Source organism: Schistocerca gregaria, chromosome 2 (assembly GCF_023897955.1).
Source record: "Schistocerca gregaria isolate iqSchGreg1 chromosome 2, iqSchGreg1.2, whole genome shotgun sequence".
Lineage (NCBI taxonomy): Eukaryota > Metazoa > Arthropoda > Insecta > Orthoptera > Acrididae > Schistocerca > Schistocerca gregaria.
In genome coordinates, this window is record NC_064921.1 from 714,163,727 (window position 1) to 714,185,061 (window position 21,335).

Sequence of the window (21,335 nt, forward strand, 5' to 3'; positions counted from 1 at the left end):
TTTGTAAGTTAGTTGCCCACATATCAACTTTATTACATGCAAACAAAAATAAATAATGTCTCTGAGCAAAGTTGACCTGTTAGTTTTCGTATGAGGATCTTTGTAACAAGCAACAATTTACAGCAAATGCTGAACTTTAGCAAAGTTTCGTAACTGTGTATATAAATACACATACTGTGAAAAGTCAGTGATGTGTTACCAGCAGACCATCGTAATGGAAGTTGATGGATGGATATTAACAACAAAGCCTCCCATACTGGCACATCAAGTACAGAATTCATTTTCGGACCCAAACCACTATATAAACAGTACTCATGGTGATGCATTAAAGCATCTTCCATCTTCTTGTCACCAGGTCGGCACCCAGCATTACGCTTTGAAATAGTCACGTAACCTCCTGTGCGCCATCAGAAGATGAGCCTGAAAAGGTTTTTTTCTCTTATTTATAGTTACACAAATCGTTTAAGTTATATGAAAATGATAATCTTCAGTCACCTAACGTTGTTCTCTGAATTACAATCACTCCTGTACGCAGTGACCTGTAAACAAAATTACTAGTACGTGAGACAAGTCGTACAGCCGTAGATACTTAATGCTACCTTTACGAAGCCGGGGTGGTTTCGTAATAACGTTACAAATGGCAGATAATTTCGAATTGCTTCGTGAAGAATGGAGTTCAAGACAACGGGGAACTTCAGGTTTGTTTGTTATCATTTGATTCAAGAGAAAGGTGTATCTTTGTACTGACGGTTGGGGATGACGCGTGGACTCGTACTTAGTACAATATCACTGACGGTATGATCTCTCTTATCCTCGTTACGCATAGTATTCGATACACACAATACCATCGTTCTTAAATTTTTCGAATATTGGTTTTATAAAGTTTCCCAGAAACGTTTCTCATCAATTAAGTCTATTCCAAATGTTCCTAAGAGAGGTCACTCAGCATTACTGTAACACTGTCCTATCGATAACAACTTGAGCAGCACTGTTATAAAGTTTTACTGTATTCTCTTTCCACATGAACTGCTGACACGTAAGAACACTTGACCAGAACTGAAGTATCCTTCCCAGAATTGTTCCAGTAACAACTTTAATTCATCGCTATACTTCATTAGTGAACCCGACAATGCTTCACAGTAGCTAAATATGTATGGGAATTGGATGTACATCCTAAACTACTTCATCTCTATGTCTGCCCATCTCCTCCTCTCACTCTCATTGCCCATCTCCTCTTCCTCCTCCCCTTCCTTTTTCTGTGCATCCTCTCCTGCCTCTGCCTGTGCATCACCTAATCCCGCCCTCTCTCTATCCATTTTATTTCCTCTTTCAATGTCCACTTCCTGCTCCCCACCCCTCTCTGTCCTCTAAACCACTCTCTCTGATCTTGAGCCTCGTTTACTGTTATTACCTTCCTTGGGAACTGAAAATCAATGGGTTAATCGTTTGGGGTCATTGGCCTACGTAGTGTGAGAGTGATCTCTCCAACTACTGTATCTGCGAGTATGGTAGCTTCAATGACAGGATTCTGCATAGTTATAATCTGCGAGTGGGTAGGATTAGAAAGTTCTGGGCGATTCGCCAAAAAGCCATAAATACATCTTTCCTGATTTCCGTCAGGCGACAATGAAGGAAACAAAACAGTAAATTGTTGTGCATACAATTTTTGTTTGAAATTACATACAAAGAGTAAGAATATATATATATATATATATATATATATATATATATATATATATATATATATATATATATGCAACAATCAATTTGTCTGATAGTTTACATACTTTGCTATAAAAGCTGAAACTGATTGCAAGAAAGATAAAAAGACAGCACGTTTCACAGCACAGCATTTTCCTTCTCAACGTAAAACCTGTACATCATAGTTTAAGAAAATATATAGTCGATGTCCGTCCGAGTACTGATTAGAGAATCGCGTAAAATTTGAAGTAAATCGGTCACTTCTTCGAGATTTTTAGTTGCAACGTTTTATATATGAATTTATACATTATTTACAAATTCTTATACACTCCTGGAAATTGAAAAAAGAACACCGTGAATTCATTGTTCCAGGAAGGGGAAACTTTATTGACACATTCCTGGGGTCAGATACATCACATGATCACATTGACAGAACCACAGGCACATAGACACAGGCAACAGAGCATGCACAATGTCGGCACTAGTACAGTGTATATCCACCTTTCGCAGCAATGCAGGCTGCTATTCTCCCATGGAGACGATCGTAGAGATGCTGGATGTAGTCCTGTGGAACGGCTTGCCATGCCATTTCCACCTGGCGCCTCAGTTGGACCAGCGTTCGTGCTGGACGTGCAGACCGCGTGAGACGACGCTTCATCCAGTCCCAAACATGCTCAATGGGGGACAGATCCGGAGATCTTGCTGGCCAGCGTAGTTGACTTACACCTTCTAGAGCACGTTGGGTGGCACGGGATACATGCGGACGTGCATTATCCTGTTGGAACAGCAAGTTCCCTTGGCGTGCATCCGTGCGTCGCTGCGGTCCGGTCCCAGGTCGACAGGCACGTGCACCTTCCGTCGACTACTGGCGACAACATCGATGTACTGTGGAGACCTCACGCCCCACGTGTTGAGCAATTCGGCGGTACGTCCACCCGGCCTCCCGCATGCCCACTATACGCCCTCGCTCAAAGTCCGTCAACTGCACATACGGTTCACGTCCACGCTGTCGCGGTATGCTACCAGTGTTAAAGACTGCGATGGAGCTCCGTATGCCACGGCAAATTGGCTGACACTGACAGCGGCGGTGCTCAAATGCTGCGCAGCTAGCGCCATTCGACGGCCAACACCGCGGTTCCTGGTGTGTCCGCTGTGCCGTGCGTGTGATCATTGCTTGTACAGCCCTCTCGCAGTGTCCGGAGCAAGTATGGTGGGTCTGACACACCGGTGTCAATGTGTTCTTTTTCCATTTCCAGCAGTGTATTATGTACATTAAAAGATATATAGCCTTTGTCTGTCTGGAGAGCATCGTGTAAAAATTTGAAGTAACAATGTTTCCCATTTATATATTACGTATGTATTTCTATAATATATATATATATATATATATATATATATATATATATATATATATATATATATATATATATATATATATATATATATCGTCCGAATGCTCATTAGAGTATCATTTAAAATTTTGAAGTAAATTGGTAAAGACCTTTTCGAGATATTTTCGACAACACTTCCCGATTATGTACTATGCATATGTATATATTATATATAGAAAAGATACGTAGCATGTATCAGCCCGAATGTTCATTAGAATACTGTGCAAAAATTTGCAGTAAATTGGTAAAGAACTTTACGACAGCTTTGGTAACAACGTTAAACAACGACTTGTCTTTGTAATAGTAGTACAGATAGAGTATAGAGGTCATTTCGTAACGTTTTTCTCCTAGATATTAATCTGATACGATTGACGCCGGCGGCAGGTCAATAATGCGTCCACAGCGCGTGGTGTAGTGGCTAGCGGCGCAGCCTTTTGAATGTTGCGGTCCGGGGTTCGGGGTTCAATTCCCGGCCGCATTGGGGATTTTATCCGCGCCGGTACTGGATGCGTGTGTTTTCCTCATCTTATCATCAATCGGGTAGGAGCGGGCCCGGAAATGGAAAGATGGGAACTTGTGCGGGCGCTGATGACCTCGACACTGAACGCCCCACAAACCATCTTCATAATGCTAACAAGGCAGCAACTCTTTTTTTTGTACTGAAGCTCATTCTGTTGCATTTCTACATCTTCAAGGCAAACTTTCATTCGAATCGATAATATACCAAAGAATTTCTGAATATCCTTACATTTACTCAACAAAGAAAATTTCAAATACGCCAGCAAAACCGTCCCTTACTATGATCAAAAATTAATTATGACTCGTTAGAAAAATTTTTCCTACCAATACTCGTCCACCAGACATATTCAGTCCCAACGGTGCCTTCACCAACACAAACAGAAAAGTTTGGGTCAATGTTTCATGATCTGTTCTTGTTTACAAGATCTGTTGAAACTGAGTAGTTCTCTGTCCTCCATCTCAAAGGGATATGAACGTGAGGAAATGATGATCTTCGCATTTAGGTGTATTTGTATATCTCTTCTCAATATTCTATTCCCGTCTTTGGTTTACAGGTAAATTAGCAGACGTGAAGTTATACTCCAGTGGCATTGACTAACTCACGTTGACTGATTGTCTTATGTCAATCGTTCTCCATGTGCAGATTCTGTAAACCGTGATGCTGAACATTATACAACGTTTACTAGTGTCCAAGTGAACTTTGTCTACAAAAATTGTCGTCTGAGGTAGTCATGATACCTCTTGATAATCAGTCACGTTGCCGATGGTTCTTTGTTTAATGACTTACTGTTGTAAGCTAACTTTATCCTTGACGACCTAAGATGTCATCTCATATTTTTATGAATGCGCAGATGATTATAATTAAAATTCTTTGTACGAGTATGTAAATGAATACGTAAATTTTCCCCTTTGATGTAGCTGTTTCATTAGGAAACTTGACGTAAAGGCAAGGAATTGTGCAGAAGAACTGTATCGCCTGAAGGGTGTTGTTGTTGCTGTGATCCCTTACGTACTATTCACGCAATCACAGCGTGCGACACCAGTAGACGCACCTGGCGGAAGAGTCGCTAATTGAGAGTGAGTAGACAGTACAGTGAAGGGAGTGGCGACTGATGATATGAGAGTGCGTGCAGGGTGTTGAGAAACTCATTGTTTAGGATAGGATATCTAGGGTGCAGGGAAGAAGCGAGTATTAGAAGTAAAATAATGAAACAACTTCAGGAGTGATGTCAAGGTTCGACAAAAGTGACGAACATGATTAATCAAGTTTGTGGTCAGCACTAGTTTCCTATACTAACAGTTGGTGCCGAAAAGGAAAGCGAACAATAATAACTTACAACTCAAAACGACTAGTTGTGGGGTTCCACTTTATTTTAATCATCTTTCCTCAAAACGGCGCCATGAAGGGAGTGACACATTCAAATAGGGTACGTGCGCCGCCATGTTGCAGGTAAAACAGAAAATTATTGACATGTTCCGGAATCCATCTCTTGATGTGAAGGAGACGGATCACGACACTTTTTAACACAAAGCTAATGGGATTCAGTGTTCAAGAATAAATACTGCATGTCGCATTTTCTTTCATTAACATTTCATTTTGCAGATAGATTAGATCACACAAAAATAAAACTTTTGAACAAATAAAAGTAAAAAAAAAAATATGTATATGTGTAAGACACTAACATTTATAGATAGCCTTTAAACTAGAGAATGAACATTCAAAAGTGATGCGATCAATTAAATATACACAAATTGCAGAAAGAACTTCACATTGCAGATCTGCGGTCGTAGTATAACATTAAATTTTGGCAGGTGGTCTCCCCGATAGTAGAGATCATGTACGAACGATGACAACAGTACGTGGCGCTAGCAGAGATCCGTATTCATATTCGTAATGGGATTCCTCCAGGAGAGGTTTTATTATTTGTGAGATATAAGTTTATAATTTTATCGTAACAGGGGTATCTACAGAACCTCGTATTTCACAACGAATTTTACAAAGAACATAACAATCCTGTCTGCATGTTTGTAACTTGAATAGGTCTCTGGAACCATATAAGTGCATTTGATTAAAATACCTATGTCTGGGTTTCAGGCAGGATTCCCTGTTTCTTTAGATGCTGAGGTGCTATTCCAATGCTGATGGAGTCTCTCTGCAATGGTGTTCGAGTTTAAAGTGAGCAGGAAATGGGCTGAGACAGAAATGGGAATTTGGACTGAGGAGGGAGGCGTACTATTATGCACGGGCAGTCTGCCAGGGTGGTGTAGTGGTTAGCGCATCAGCTTAGTGAGTGGGAGACCCAGGTTCGAGTTCCGGCCTTAGTAAAAATTTTCATTCGTCGCTTCCAACTGCTTACGTACATTAATTGCAGTTGTCCTGACAATGGCAACCAATCCTGTCGATGCCCGACAGTGCACTTCACTGTGCCTAGAGTCTAGCGATTTTATATGACACAAACTATCAGCCCTATTGCTGCCTTTAGAGAGGTTAAAGCCTGTTGTTGTCCCTGTTATAAACAACAACATTTTAACTCTTGTTAGTAACTTCTTTCACTTGTAGTTCTAAGTATGATAAATACCGTCCAGATCTGACGCCCACGGAGGGGCGCCTGTCTAGTTAGACACCCTGCAGTACACGCCCCCGAAGCCTCAAGCTAAATACGGGCATTTTGAAACAGCTTCCGTAATTATAGTGCGAGGTATAGGAAATATGGTACACAACTGAATGTTGTACACAGCAATCTAGCCAGCTCGATCGTAATGCAAGTTAAGGCAATAGAAAGGAAAACTAGACAGTGAGAAGTTATTTTACAACATTTTCGTCTTCGAGTAGTTACGTTGAGCGGTTCTGTTCCAGTCTCTCCCAACGAGAACATGATCCCTGTTTGTATTACCGTATGTAATGTACACCATAATTAATAGCGAAAACTGACAAGCATGAAAGCATACGTCAACAGAAGCGAAAAGTTCAAGGACATATCGCTTCGAAACCGACTTGTTTACAAGAGGAAAGAGTCGCCTCTGACCAGTTTGAAATATTGTCCTAGTTGGTGCACATATATTTTTATGTAAACTTTTCCGTTTCAAAATGGTTCAAATGGCCCTGAGCACTATGGGACTTAACATCTATGGTCATCTGTCCCCTAGAACTTAGAACTACTTAAACCTAACTAACCTATGGACATCACGCACATCCATGCCCGAGGCAGGATTTGAACCTGCGACCGTAGCGGTCACGCGGTTTTTCGTTTCCATCCTAATTTCAGCCATGGTATATTTTTACAAAAAAAACGTGAAATTTTATGTGAGCACGTTACGTGTTTGTAATTATTATATACTTGTATCTATTAAACGAGGTGTTTCAAAAAACTGTCGTTGAATTTGGGGGCAATACTGCACTTGTCTGCGCAGTGAATTATGTTCTCTGTCAGAGATCCACGGATCATAACGTGAATCTTGATAATACTTTACGATTCGCTGTTGCTGTTCTTCGGTCTTATCAGTGGGAGTGCTGTACACCTCACTTTTAAGATTACCCGAGACAGAAAATCCCGGAGCACTGAACCCTCTCGTCCTAGCCACGTTAGATCATACCACCACGTTAGATATCGCCTTACATCAGCAGCAAAATATACCTGTGTCGTATCATGACTGTTCCATCTTGTTCACCCGTGAGACGTAAGTGAAATTTAAGCGCGGTTAGATGGAGATTTAATGGAAAAGTTTAAAATTTCTGTATGTTTTTACCAAGCCTGTATTTCCCATTGAAGTCAGTAGCGGCTTGTAACCAGACTACCGCAGTTACTCATAAACGGTCCGTTTGCGAACTGCTGGAACGCTTTTGCTCCTATTTGCGCTTGCTTTCCACTCGTCTCAGTTTTCGCTATTAATTATGATACACTCTCTACTGATTAATCTACCAATTCTGAAGTGAATCTTTCAGATTGCGGAGGAATGTGAGCTATTTTGAAAGTTCCTGGCGGAATGAAACAGTTGTAATCAGGCAAGAATATTCAAAACAGCGGACAGTCCGCTTGGAAGAAGTACTACCATCGATAGTGGTGTCACTTAGCGAATTGTCACTTAGCGAATGGTGCTGGTTTTCTGGAAGTTTCGGGGCTAAGTGCGTCTATTTCGGCAGGGACATAGTCGTGCTGCTATGTTAAACAACGCCACTCACGTCGCAGATACGAGAAAGGCAACCTTGTTCAGGTTTCGTGTGCAATGAACACGTGTAGTGAGCAGAAGTGACGAATTATGAGCTTGTGCAACTACACTCCTGGAAATGGAAAAAAGAACACATTGCCACGGTGTGTCAGACCCACCATACTTGCTCCAGACACTGCGAGAGGGCTGCACAAGCAATGATCACACGCACGGCACAGCGAACACACCAGGAACCGTGGTGTTGGCCGTCGAATGGCGCTAGCTGCATTTGTGCACCGCCGCCGTCAGTGTCAGCCAGTTTGCCGTGGCATACGGAGCTCCATCGCAGTCTTTAACACTGGTAGCATGCCGCGACAGCGTGGACGTGAACCGTATGTGCAGTTGACGGACTTTGAGCGAGGGCGTATAGTGGGCATGCGGGAGGCCGGGTGGACGTACCGCCGAATTGCTCAACACGTGGGGCGTGAGGTCTCCACAGTACATCGGTGTTGTCGCCAGTGGTGGGCGGAAGGTGCACGTGCCCGTCGACCTGGGACCGGACCGCAGCGACGCACGGATGCACGCCAAGACCGTAGGATCCTACGCAGTGCCGTAGGGGACCGCACCGCCACTTCCCAGCAAATTAGGGACACTGTTGCTCCTGGGGTATCGGCAAGGACCATTCGCAACCGTCTCCATGAAGTTGGGCTACGGTCCCGCACACCGTTAGGCCGTCTTCCGCTCACGCCCCAACATCGTGCAGCCTGCCTCCAGTGGTGTCGCGACAGGCGTGAATGGAGGGACGAATGGAGACGTGTCGTCTTCAGCGATGAGAGTCGCTTCTGCCTTGGTGCCAATGATGGTCGTATGCGTGTTTGGCGCCGTGCAGGTGAGCGCCACAATCAGGACTGCATACGACCGAGGCACACAGGGCCAACACCCGGCATCATGGTGTGGGGAGCGATCTCCTACACTGGCCGTACACCTCTGGTGATCGTCGAGGGGACACTGAATAGTGCACGGTACATCCAAACCGTCATCGAACCCATCGTTCTACCATTCCTTGACCGGCAAGGGAACTTGCTGTTCCAACAGGACAATGCACGTCCGCATGTATCCCATGCCACCCAACGTGCTCTAGAAGGTGTAAGTCCACTATCCTGGCCAGTAAGATCTCCGGATCTGTCCCCCATTGAGCATGTTTGGGACTGGATGAAGCGTCGTCTCACGCGGTCTGCACGTCCAGCACGAACGCTGGTCCAGCTGAGGCGCCAGGTGGAAATGGCATGGCAAGCCGTTCCACAGGACTACATCCAGCATCTCTACGATCGTCTCCATGGGAGAATAGCAGCCTGCATTGCTGCGAAAGGTGGATATACACTGTACTAGTGCCGACATTGTGCATGCTCTGTTGCCTGTGTCTATGTGCCTGTGGTTCTGTCAGTGTGATCATGTGATGTATCTGACCCCAGGAATGTGTCAATAAAGTTTCCCCTTCCTGGGACAATGAATTCACGGTGTTCTTATTTCAATTTCCAGGAGTGTATTATATTCGTCCACAGTGTAGCAGTGAGTAACGAATCGGTTTATTCGCAGAAAGTTCGCGCAGTTACTGATGAAGTTAGTAGACAAAACTTATCTCCCCTTCTTAGTCGATAGCTCCTGTTGGCGGAACATATGAAGACAATTCTCATTTATTCTTCATTCACGGTTGCACATTTAAAGTGTGAAAACGTGCAACTGAGACTAAAGAATAAATAAGATATATTTTAAATGTCAATATAGTTGCTGAGTCTCTCGGGAAGAATATGTCGACTATAATGAACATATTATTATTTAAACTTTACAAAAAAGTACTGTGAACAGTTCTAATGTGAAAAATTAATTCAGGAAAGCAATTCAGCAATGGCAAACTTCATTATTTGATTGGAGCACATTTAACTGTCAATACGAGTATGTTTGGTTGTAGGCATTGTTAAGAAGAGTGTCACTTGCACAAAGTCAATAGAGGTAAAACAGACTGTGCTGTTATTTTCTAAAAGCAATTTTTTTTCCACCTAGAATTTTACACTACTTAAATATTTATAAAGACACGTATTCAAATTTACAGTATTTTCCAACGAAGCTTGTCCCTTCTGTTAACTATCCCCCACCCATCTCCGATCGCTGAAAATCATAATATTACACAAGGAGTCCAATGAAACGTATATAATTCGAAAGATACTTTGACACAGATGTGCACAAATTCGAAGACTTGCTGCTGGGATCGTTAGAGGTTGGTAAAGACCATATGAAAGTGTAAGAGATATGCTAGCGGAAATTAAATGGAAATCTGTGGAAGAAAAACTACACAGTTCTCGCGACGCACTGTTGTGTAAATTAAGAGAACCTGTATTCTAAGAAGAACATGAGAAAAGATACGAGAACAGAGCGTGTATAGAAGGATTTAGACAGTCATTTTGCTCTCGCTTAAAACGCAAGTGCAACTTTTTAAGGCCGGTCGGACTGGCCCTGCGGTTCTAGGCGCTACAGTCTGGAACCGCGTGACCGCTACGTCGCAGGTTCGAATCCTGCCTCGGGCATGGATGTGTGTTTTCTCCTTAGGTTAATTAGGTTTAAGTACTTCTGAGTTCTAGGGGACTTATGACCTCAGCAATTGAGTCCCATAGAGCACAGAGCCATTTTTTTAACTTGTTAGGAGACTGACCAAGCTCTGAAAAAAGAACCCTGAATGAAATTCTATTCTATTCGATAGTATTTGAAAGATGTCATGTGACATCTGCACAGAACCACTGACGACAAAAGACGAAGAAACAGATTGAAAGAACAAAGATAAAAAAAAGTAAAAAAGGTTTGTACCAACGCTGAGGTAAGGTTCCAGGTTCGACTTCTGGTGTAGCACAAAATTTTAATCTAGCAAGCAGTTTCAACTCTGCTAACCGTTTTGACCGCTGTGGATAGAGATACGAGGTGGGGGAATACTGTAAGCGTTATCTGTTGGACAGTGTATTGCTGGTCCAAACGTCGGCGAGACAAGGAGATGGAAAGGGGGAAGAGGAGCATTCGGGGAGGGCGTTTTCAAGGCAGATAGCGGTCGGGGCAGAACATTTGTGGCCGGAACAATTGGCCGATCGGTTCTAGGCGCTACAGCCTGGAACCGCGCAACCGCTACGGTCTCAGGTTCGAATCCTGCCTCGGGGATGGATGTGTGTGACGTCATTAGATTAGTTAGGTTTAAGCAGTTCTAAATTATAGGGGACTGATGAACTCAGAAGTTAAGTCCCATAGTGCTCAGAGCCACTTGAAGCATTTGAACCAGAATATTTGTGGTGTCACCAGCGCATCGCATCAGCGAGTGTAGTATTTAGGTGGCAGAAGCGGCCGGTCAGAACGGCGGAGGTGGGGATTCCTGGACAGGAGGCGCGGAAAGTTTTGGGGGCGCGGCAGGGCTATTAACACAGTGCCCGATCGAGAAATGGAAAGCGTGCGTATCGGGGATCGCGAAGCGGCGCGGCTGTGCGCTGCGGCGGTGGAAATAGCGCTGGACGGCGGCCAGCGCGTCGCGCGGCTACCCAGGTGCCCGCCCGGCGTAAAAATACGGGTCCGAGCGCCGGACCGCCCGCTCCGTCCGCACTCGCTGCTGTACGCATCTTAACACCTGCCGAGCTGCGCCACGCAGCGGCCTCGTCGCTTTTTGCGACTGCCGCAACGTGCCCGTTGCTTTCCTACTTGTATCCAGGTTAGGAACAGCTCCCTAGCTTCTCGCTGAGAGGTGCATTTCATTAAAGGGACGACACTAGCCGGATGATGTCGCCCGTCAGGAAAAAACAAAAGCAGGTAGGTCGGGAAGTTGAGCCGCCATCCACCAGGTATACAGTGTGTTACAAAAAGGTACGGCCAAACTTTCAGGAAACATTCCTCACACACAAAGAAAGAAAATACGTTTATGTGGACATGTGTCCGGAAGCGCTTACTTTCCATGTTAGAGCTCATTTTGTTACTTCTCTTCAATCCACATTAATCATGGAATGGAAACACACAGCAACAGAACGTATCAGCGTGACTTCAAACACTTTGTTAGAGGAAATGTTCAAAATGCCCTCCGTTAGCGAGGATACATGCATCCACGCTCCGTCGCATGGAATCCCTGATGCGCTGATAGCAGCCCTGGAGAATGGCGTATTGTATCACAGCCGTCCACAATACGAGCACGAACCGGGGTTGCGTAGACAAGAGCTTTCAAATGCCCCCATAAATGAAAGTAAAGAGGGTTGAGGTCAGGACAGCGTGGAGGCTATGGAATTGGGCCGCCTCTACCAATCTTCAGGAGAAGTCTCAATTATTTGGGCTAAAATCTAGGTAAAAGTTGGTTTCATTACCCTAGTCGAGGCTGATAGTTTCTTATATATTAGATTATCACGATTGCTGGCTGGGCTGCAATGTTGAAAGTACCACTTTTGTATATTTTCTTGAATAATTTGATACTACGACCTCTAGCGAAATCGTGTCTGTTGTGCGCAACTTTGTACACAACAGTAAGGAGAGATGGCAACTTTCAAGATAGGGAGGGAAGCTCGACAGGAGCAGGAATGTTAGCGAACAAGTTATCACAGTAAACAGAAGATTTACTTAACGTATGCACTGAAGAGCCAAAGAAACTGGTACATCTGCCTACTATCGTGTAGGCGCCTCGCGCAACACAACGTGGCATGTACTCGACTAATGTCTGAAGTAGTGCTGGAGGGAACTGACACCATGATCCTGCAGGCCTGTCCATAAATCCGTAAGAGAACGAGGTGGTGAAGATCTCTTCTGAAGAGCACGTTGCAAGGCATGCAGATCCAGATATGCTCAATAATATTCATTTCTGAGGAGTTCGGTGGTCAGTGAAAGTGTTTAAACTCAGAATAGTATTCCTAGAGACACTCTGTAGCAATTCTGAACGTTTTGGGTGTCGCATTTTCCTGCTGGAATTGCCCAACTCCGCCGGAAGGCACAATGGACATGAACAGATGCAGGTGATTCGACAGGAAGCTTACGTACGTGTCACCTCTCAGAGTCGTATCTAGACCTATCAAACGCCCCATATCACTCCAGCTGCACACGCCCCACACCATTACAGAACCTCCACCAGCCTGAACAGTCCCCTTCTGACATGCAGGTTCTATGGATTTATGAGATTGTCTCCATAGCCGTACACGTCCATCCGCTTGATACAATTTGAAACGAGACTCCTCCGACCAGGCAACATGTTTCCAGTCATCAACAGTCCAATGTCTGTGTTGAAGGGCCCAGGTGAGGCGTAAGGCTTTGTGTCGTGCAATCAACAAGGGTACACGACTCGGCCTTCGGGATCGAAAGCCCATATCGATGATGTTGAACGGTTCGCACGCTGACAATTGTTGATGGGCCAGCACTGAAATCTGCACCAATTTTCGGAAGGGTTGCGTTACTGCCACGTTGAACGATTCTCTTCAGTCGTCGTTGGTGCCGTTCTTGCAGTATCTTTTACCGACCGCAGCGATGTCGGAGATTTGATGTTTTACCAGATTCCTGACATTCACGGTATACTCGTGAGATGATCGTACTGGAAAATCCCCACTTCATCGCTACCTCGGAGATGCTGTGTCCCATCTCTCGGGTGCCGACTATAACACCACGTTCAAATTCACTCAAATCTTGATAACCTTCCATTGTAGCAGCAGTAACCGATCTTACAACTGCGACAGACACTTGTTGTCTTATATAGGCGTTGCCGACAGCAGCGCCGTATTCTGCCTGTTTATATATCTCTTTATTAGAATACGCGTGCCCATACCAGTTTCTTTGGTATATATATATATATATGGTGTGTCACCTGACGTTACCGCTGGATATATTTCGTAAGCCTCATCAAATACTGACGAACAGATTCCGCAGGCCGAACTTGAGGAGAGGGGCAAGTGTAATTGTTTAATACAAACCATACTAAAATGCACGGAAGTATGTTTTTTAACACAAACCTACGTTTTTTTAATGTAACCACGTTAGTTTTGTTAGCACATCTGAACATATAAACAAATATGTAATCAGTGCCGTTTGTTGCATTGTAAAATGTTAATTACATCCGGAGGTATTGTAACCTAAAGTTGCGTGTTGTAACAAACACGGGTCACGGTCGGCGAGCAGCATTTGCAGGGACATGTTTACGATGACGACTGTGTTTACGAGTGTGTCTGTAGTGCACTGTTGTGGTTTGGTCTAGCTGTCGCAGTGTCTGCATGTAGCGCTTGCTGCTATTGTTATTCTGCATTCGTCTCCGCACGCAGACCAACTGTAGTACACCGTGTTACCAGACATCTGTGATAGTGTAGTGTTGTAGGAACTGTGACCATGATGTATTCGAACTCTGAAAAGGCGGAGATGATACTCATCTATGGCAAGTGTCGACGAAATGCAGCTGAAGCCTGCAGGGTGTATGCAGAACGGTACCCGGACAGAGAGCATCCAACGTGCCGCACATTGCAAAACATCTAGAGAAGCGGGTGCAGTTGGTGTGTTAGCTGCTGTTGCCATGAACCCACACATGAGTACACGGGACATTGCGAGAGCCGGTGGACTGAATCAAAGTAGTGTCATGCGCATACTGCATCGTCACCGCTTTCACCCGTTTCATGTGTCGCTACATCAGAGAATGCGTTGCAGTTCTACCTGTTTACCAATGAAGCGGGTTTCATAAACCACGGGGCAGTGAATCTACGGAACATGCATTACTGGTCCGTGGACAATTCTCTGGTTCAGACAGGTAGAGCGCAGCGACCGTCGACTGTAAATGTATGGTGCGGAATCATTGGCGACCACCTCATTGGTCCTCACTTCACTGCAGGGGCCCAAACAGCTGCAACATACATAGCGTTTCTACAGAATGATCTGACAACGATGCTCGAAAATGTCCCACTGGATACGCGTCGACGTATGTGGTATCAGCATGATGGTGCACCTGCACACTCCGCAATTAACACTAGGCTGACCCTAGACAGGATGTTCGACGGGCGTTTCATAGGACGTGGAGGACGCACAAATTGGCCAGCCCGTTCTCCTGATCTTACACCTCTGTACTTCTTTCTGTGGGGTACGTTAAAGGAGAATGTGTATCGTGATGTGCCTACAACCCCAGAGGATATGAAACAACGTATTGTGGCAGCCTGCGGCGACATTACACCAGATGTACTGCGGCGTGTACGACATTCATTACGCCAGAGATTGCAATTGTGTGCAGTAAATGATGGCCACCACATTGAACATCTATTGACCTGACACACTCTAGTCCACTCCGTGATTGAAAACAGAAACCACATGTGTACGTGTACCTCACCCATCATGGTAATGTACATGTGCGTCAGTTAAAAAGACCAATAAAAAGGTGTTAGAATATGCACGTAATGTGCTGTTCCAGTCTCTTCTGTATCAAAGGTCCATCACCGTTCTCTTTGGATCCCTACGTAATTCGGTGCTCTCCGATACACACGATCGAACAGCGGAGGAGTGGTACTCAAGCGTCAACTTTAGGTTACAATATCTCCGGATGTAATTAACATTTTACAATGCAACAAACGGCACTGATTACGTATTTGTTTATATGTTCAGATGTGCTAACAAAACTAACGGGGTTCCATTTAAAAAAACGTAGGTTTGTGTTAAAAAACATACTTCCGTGCATCTTTTTATGGTTTGTATTAACCAATTACACTAGCCTCTCTCCTCACGTTCGGTTTGTGGAATCGATTCGTCAGTATTTTATGTGGTTTACGAAATATATCCAGCGGTAATGTTAGGTGACTCACCCTGTATATACAGGGTGTTACAAAAAGGTACGGCCAAACTTTCAGGAAACATTCCTCACACACAAAGAAAGAAAATATGTTATGTGGACATGTGTCCGGAAACGCGTACTTTCCATTACTTCTCTTCAAACCACATTAATCATGGAATGGAAACACACAGCGACAGAACGTACCAGCGTGACTTCAAACACTTTGTTAAAGGAAATGTTCAAAATGCCCTCCGTTAGCGAGGATACATGCATCCACGCTCCGTCGCATGGAATCCCTGATGCGCTGATGCAGCCCTGGAGAATGGCGTATTGTATCACAGCCGTCCACAATACGAGCACGAACCGGATCTCGTAGACAAGAGCTTTCAAATGCCCCCATAAATGAAAGTAAAGAGGGTTGAGGTCAGGAGAGCGTGGAGGCCATGGAATTGGTCCGCTTTCTACCAACCCATCGGTCACCGAATCTGTTGTTGAGAAGCGTACGAACACTTCGACTGAAATGTGCAGGAGCTTCATCGTGCATGAACCACATGTAGTGTCGTACTTGCAAAGGCACATGTTCTAGCAGCACAGGTAGAGTATCCCGTATGAAATCATGATAACGTGCTCCATTGAGCGTAGGTGGAAGAACACGGGGCCCAATCAAGACATCACCAACAATGCCTGCCCAAACGTTCACAGAAAACGACTGGTTCTCCGGTAGCACTCTCCATACAGTGACGTGGTCAACGTTACCTTGTACAGCAGCAACTTCTCTGACGCTGACATTAGGGTTATCGTCAACTGCACGAAGAATTGCCTCGTCCATTGCAGGTGTCCTCGTCGTTCTAGGTCTTCCCCAGTCGCGGGTCATAGGCTGGAATGTTCCGTGCTCCCTAAGACGCCGATCAATTGCTTCGAACGTCTTCCTGTCGGTACACCTTCGTTCTGGAAATCTGTCTCGATACAAACGTACCGCGCCACGGCTATTTCCCCGTGCTAATCCATACATCAAATGGGCAACTGCCAACTCCGCATTTGTAAACATTGCACTGACTGCAAAACCACGTTCGTGATGAACACTAACCTGTTGATGCTACGTACTGATGTGCTTGATGCTAGTACTGTAGAGCAATGAGTCGCATGTCAACACAAGCACCGAAGTCAACATTACCTTCCTTCAATTGGGCCAACTGGCGGTGAATCGAGGAAGTACAGTACATACTGACGAAACTAAAATGAGCTCTAACATGGAAATTAAGTGTTTCCCCCCATGTCCACGTAACATCTTTTCTTTATTTGTGTGTGAGGAATATTTCCTGAAAGTTTCGCCGTACCTTTTTGTAACACCCTGTATATATTTTGTGTTAGGGGTACAAGTGCAGATATTATGATCATCGGTATTTTAATATTTCAAGATGTGTTCACTTCAGAGTGTTAGCTGTTCTTTCTCCCTCTCCTGCCGGGGGGGGGGGGGGGGGGGGGGGGTAGGACCTGATTCATCTCGTCGTCCTCTACGTCCTTCCGTGAACCACTCTGCTCATACCCGTTGCACTGCCGAAACACTTCGTCCTACACGAGCAGCAGTTTTCCGGATGGATGAAACACATTCGCTCGTGCCGATAATGCGCCCTCTTTCAGACTCATTGATTTTACGGTATGGTTCGCCTGCGGGGCATTCTGCACGTCTGCTTACGTCGCACTAATCCATTATCTTCGGTACATAGCGACAACGAGAGCCGCAGGCACATTTTACCAGCAGGTGGTGTTGCCCCGCGATATCGATGTTGACCTTGAGCTTGCAAGCAAGGCTGTACACAAATGGCCCAGGACATAAGGAAGTTTCGTCTAACCGTTTCGCGTGGCGATTGGTGAGGCGATTCTCGCGATGAGCGGGAAATCTGAGTTCGTGTCTCAGTATGGCACAAATTTTCATTGCCGTCATTCCGTTATACAGCTGATGATTGCCCATATGCGCAATTGCGAATACGTTTCATAATGCATGAATTGTTCACTTCCTTAATATTATCAATTGCACACGCCTTCTTTGTTTTAAATCTTATGAGCATTTCCATAACTATTAGAAACCTACTTTCATAAATTTACTGGACTACACGTATGGGGTGAAGAATTTGTATGAGCTAGAACTAGCTGTTTTATACTTTTTAGCCCTACTTAAAAATATGATTGTTAAAAATTCGTTCTTATTTAAATAGTTATTTGTTTCCGTCATTGCCCCAATATCCATTCCAGTACTTCCATTTCTTTATTACGTCTGCAACTTTGCTTCTGCCGTTTTTTCTTGGAAGTTCGAGACTTTATTAAGATTCATAGTATTGACCATCGGTGGCCACTACTTTCTCCCCCCCTAAGCACTTGCTAACGTGACCGGAAGCGCTGGCCAACCAGGCCGTGTGCTATTGACCAAAAGAGGTGGTAGCCAGAGGGAGCAATGTCTGGATGATATGGCGGCTGTGGTAGGACTTCCCATTTGAATGTGCAAAGTATGTTTCGACGGGTTTTACGACGCGCGGTTGAGAATTCTCATGCTGCGAGATCACCTTTTCATATCGATCGTTGTATTGTGACCGTTTGTCTTTCAGTGCTCGGCTCATACGCATCAATTGCTTTCGATAACGATCCTCTGTGATTGTTTCCGTCAGTTTCAGTAGCTTCGAAAACCTTCTCTCTTCCACAGCCATGCCGGTGTTTGACATTAAAATCACCGTTCAAACCATTGTCTGTACGTTCTTTCATTAATAGGTGCCTCACCTTAGGTCTCACCCAGCATTTTATGAGCTTCAGACACACATTTATTCATATTAAAACAGAAAACTAAAATATCCCACAAATTACGGGAATGGGACTTATAAGTTGACGTATTCAATCGAGAATAGATTTATGATGTAATAAAAAAAATCGTATTAATGTTTTGATAGCCTTTTGTTTTACATTCCTGACCAGGAGAAGTCTACTAGCATCAGTGATAGACCTTAATCTGAAGAAGGCATTTCTGAGAATGTACGTTTGGAGGACAGCATTGTTTGGTAGTGAAACATGGACAGTGGGAAAAACGAAACAGAAGAGAATCGAAGCATTTGAGATGTAGTGCTATAGAAAAATGCTGGAAATAAGGTGGACTGGTAAGGAACGAGACGGTTCTCAGCAGAATCGGCGAGGAAAGGAATATATAAAAAACACTGACAAGAAGAAAGGACTGGATCATAGGACATCTGTTAAGACATCAGGCATAATAGTAATATTGTTAATTTTTTATGTCAACTCCTGACATTCCATATTCTACAAATCAGAGTCCTTGATCTTACCCACTGTCGCTGTCTTTTGATCAATACGGCATTTTTATTTTATTTTCGAAATTTCGCGTAAGTTAATATGCATATATGGCATTAAACATAAGATCTACAGCTTAATCAGCACTCCAAAAACGACAGCAGCCCACCAAAATGTCAGAAACTGCCGTTGACGTCGTTCATGATACACAGTAACATGTATGACTGTCAGACCAGAAAATATAGATGTTAAGAAACATTTTTTTCTGTTGCATCTAAAATTTATGTTTTGTTGATACAAAACCGATTACAGCTATATATATATATATATACAGTTACAGCTTTATGTATATAGCTTATGACGTATCAAAACTGTTACGGTCTAGAATCTGTTAACGCAGTTAATGGAAGCATATTAGAAACGAAAACTGTCCTTTCTCGTAGTGGATCAGAGGAAGATCTTATAACAATCAGACCAGCTGATCACCATATTTGGGTGCAGTATCCGATAAATATAGGCAGATGTATGAGACGTAAAAGCATAACTCCAGTGTACTTTACTTCTTCGGATCAGTCCGTAAACACAGGCATATGGCTGGTTCAAGTGGCTCTGAGCACTATGGGACTTAACTTCTGAGGTCATCAGTCCCCTAGAGCTTTGAACTACTTAAACCTAACTAACCTAAGGACATCACACACATCCATGCCCGAGGCAGGATTCGAACCTGCGACCGGAGCGGTCGCGCGGTTCCAGAATGAAGCGCCTAGAACCGCTCGGCCACCTTGGCCGGCTTTTTTTTCATAATTTAATAGACCAGCCAGTGCAGTTTTAGCTGGTTTTACAGAACTGGTCAAAAAGTGGTTGTGGTAAATATGTCTAATGAAGCTGGCGTGTACTGCCTTACATGGAAAACGATTACCCTTCCGTAGGGCACACTCATATGTCATATCGAATAAGACTGCAGTAACATTTTAACATAAATAATCCCCGATCGGCTCTAACAACGCTCTTGCACAAAGCGGGGCGCAGCGTCACGAGCCCTTTAGAAAATTTAAAAATACTTAATAAAAAAGACATATTTTGAATATATTAGTGGAAGTAGAAATTTTTAGATATAAAAAGAAATTAAACATTTCTCGTTGAATAATCAGTTGGAATTAATGAACCGTAGCATTCTGGCTAACTTTGATTGTTTATACGATTAAGTATTAGTATGTAATAAAATTCGGTATTATTATGGTTCGTAAAGGGAGCGACCCAGCACCCCTGGTCATGACTCATCACGTCACACAGTCCACAAGATAGTCTCCTCTCCGCCAGCCTGATAATCCGTGTTAGTCGCTTAAGCGAAACGCTTTTACCCTCGCCAATTCTGAGTCGCCCTGCCGTCACACCGGAAAGAAAGACAGCTTTTACCATTCCACACAGTAATTTCCATTGTGCCCCGCCTAATCACGTTAGTAGTGACTATTTTTTATTGCAAATCCGGCTCTAAAAAAAATCAGCGCCCGCTCGCCATAGTTTTTTTAAATGCTGGCAAGTTTTAAAACAAGGATCTGTAACTACACGATCCACCCACGAGCAATTTTTACGAAATTAATGGATCAAGTTTTTGTCACTCTCCGTTCGCCAGTACAAAGTAGACAATATTGACTGAATAATCTTGACTAGAAGCGGTGGGTACATTTATGACCTTTTAACACTGTAAGTATATTTTTCACATCACCTTCATTAATTTCAATGTCCACAAAGTTGAGGCACTGCATGTTACTCTTTATCATGTAGGTTGCGCCTGATAACGTGGCTTTATTTATTTATTTATTTATCTTTAAGCATTTACATGCAATCGATTTCGTCATGAGTAATGTTCAATTTACATATTATGAAATATAACCATTGTGAGGTATCACACAAAGCTAAAGTATACATTTTAAAAGAACATACATGATAAAGGAATACATTTGATACGTAAAGATATCCCACATAACTAAAGTGAGCATTTTAAACAATGTGCAAAATAAATGAATACATTTCATACATAAGTATTTCTCCACATGTTTAACAGTTAAATGTGGAACTACAGAGACAAAAAAAAGCTTAGGGAGAGGTACAAACAGAGTTGCAAATTGTTTCGTAAGTCAGGTCTATTTTTGAACAGTTTTAAAATTCTTTAACACTGTAAAAAGCTTTGTCTTTCAGACATTTTTTAGTTTTACTTTTAAATACATTAAGAGAGACACAATGTGCCTGCACAGATAATGTGTTGAAAAGCCTTATTCCCATGTATTCATAACTTTCTTGTGTTTTCTTGAGTCGAGTTGTTGATATGTCTGTCTTAAATGTTTGACGAGTTTTATGATTATGAACGGACTGCCTAATGTTGTTACTGTTAAAGTTTTCTTTTATGTACAAAAGGCAGCTATATATATAAAAAGAGAAGGGACTGTCATTATCTGTAATTCTTTGAAGTATGACCTACATGATACGTTATTTTT

General features: G+C 43.5%; 1 protein-coding gene across 2 annotated transcripts in view; it reads left to right on the top strand.

Annotated features, from left to right (window-relative positions):
* LOC126334840 (zinc finger CCHC domain-containing protein 24-like) overlaps positions 1-21,335 on the top strand; it is a 189,030-nt gene that overhangs the window by 69,566 nt on the left and 98,129 nt on the right. The window contains exon 1 of one of the 2 annotated variants that reach the window (XM_049997505.1): positions 11,550-11,594. The exons of the other annotated variant lie outside the window; for it this stretch is intronic. Coding sequence (XP_049853462.1) covers positions 11,562-11,594 — 33 coding nt within the window. The 5' untranslated portion in view covers positions 11,550-11,561. Of the gene's footprint in view, positions 1-11,549; positions 11,595-21,335 lie in introns of those variants that run through there. 2 annotated transcript variants of the gene reach the window in all.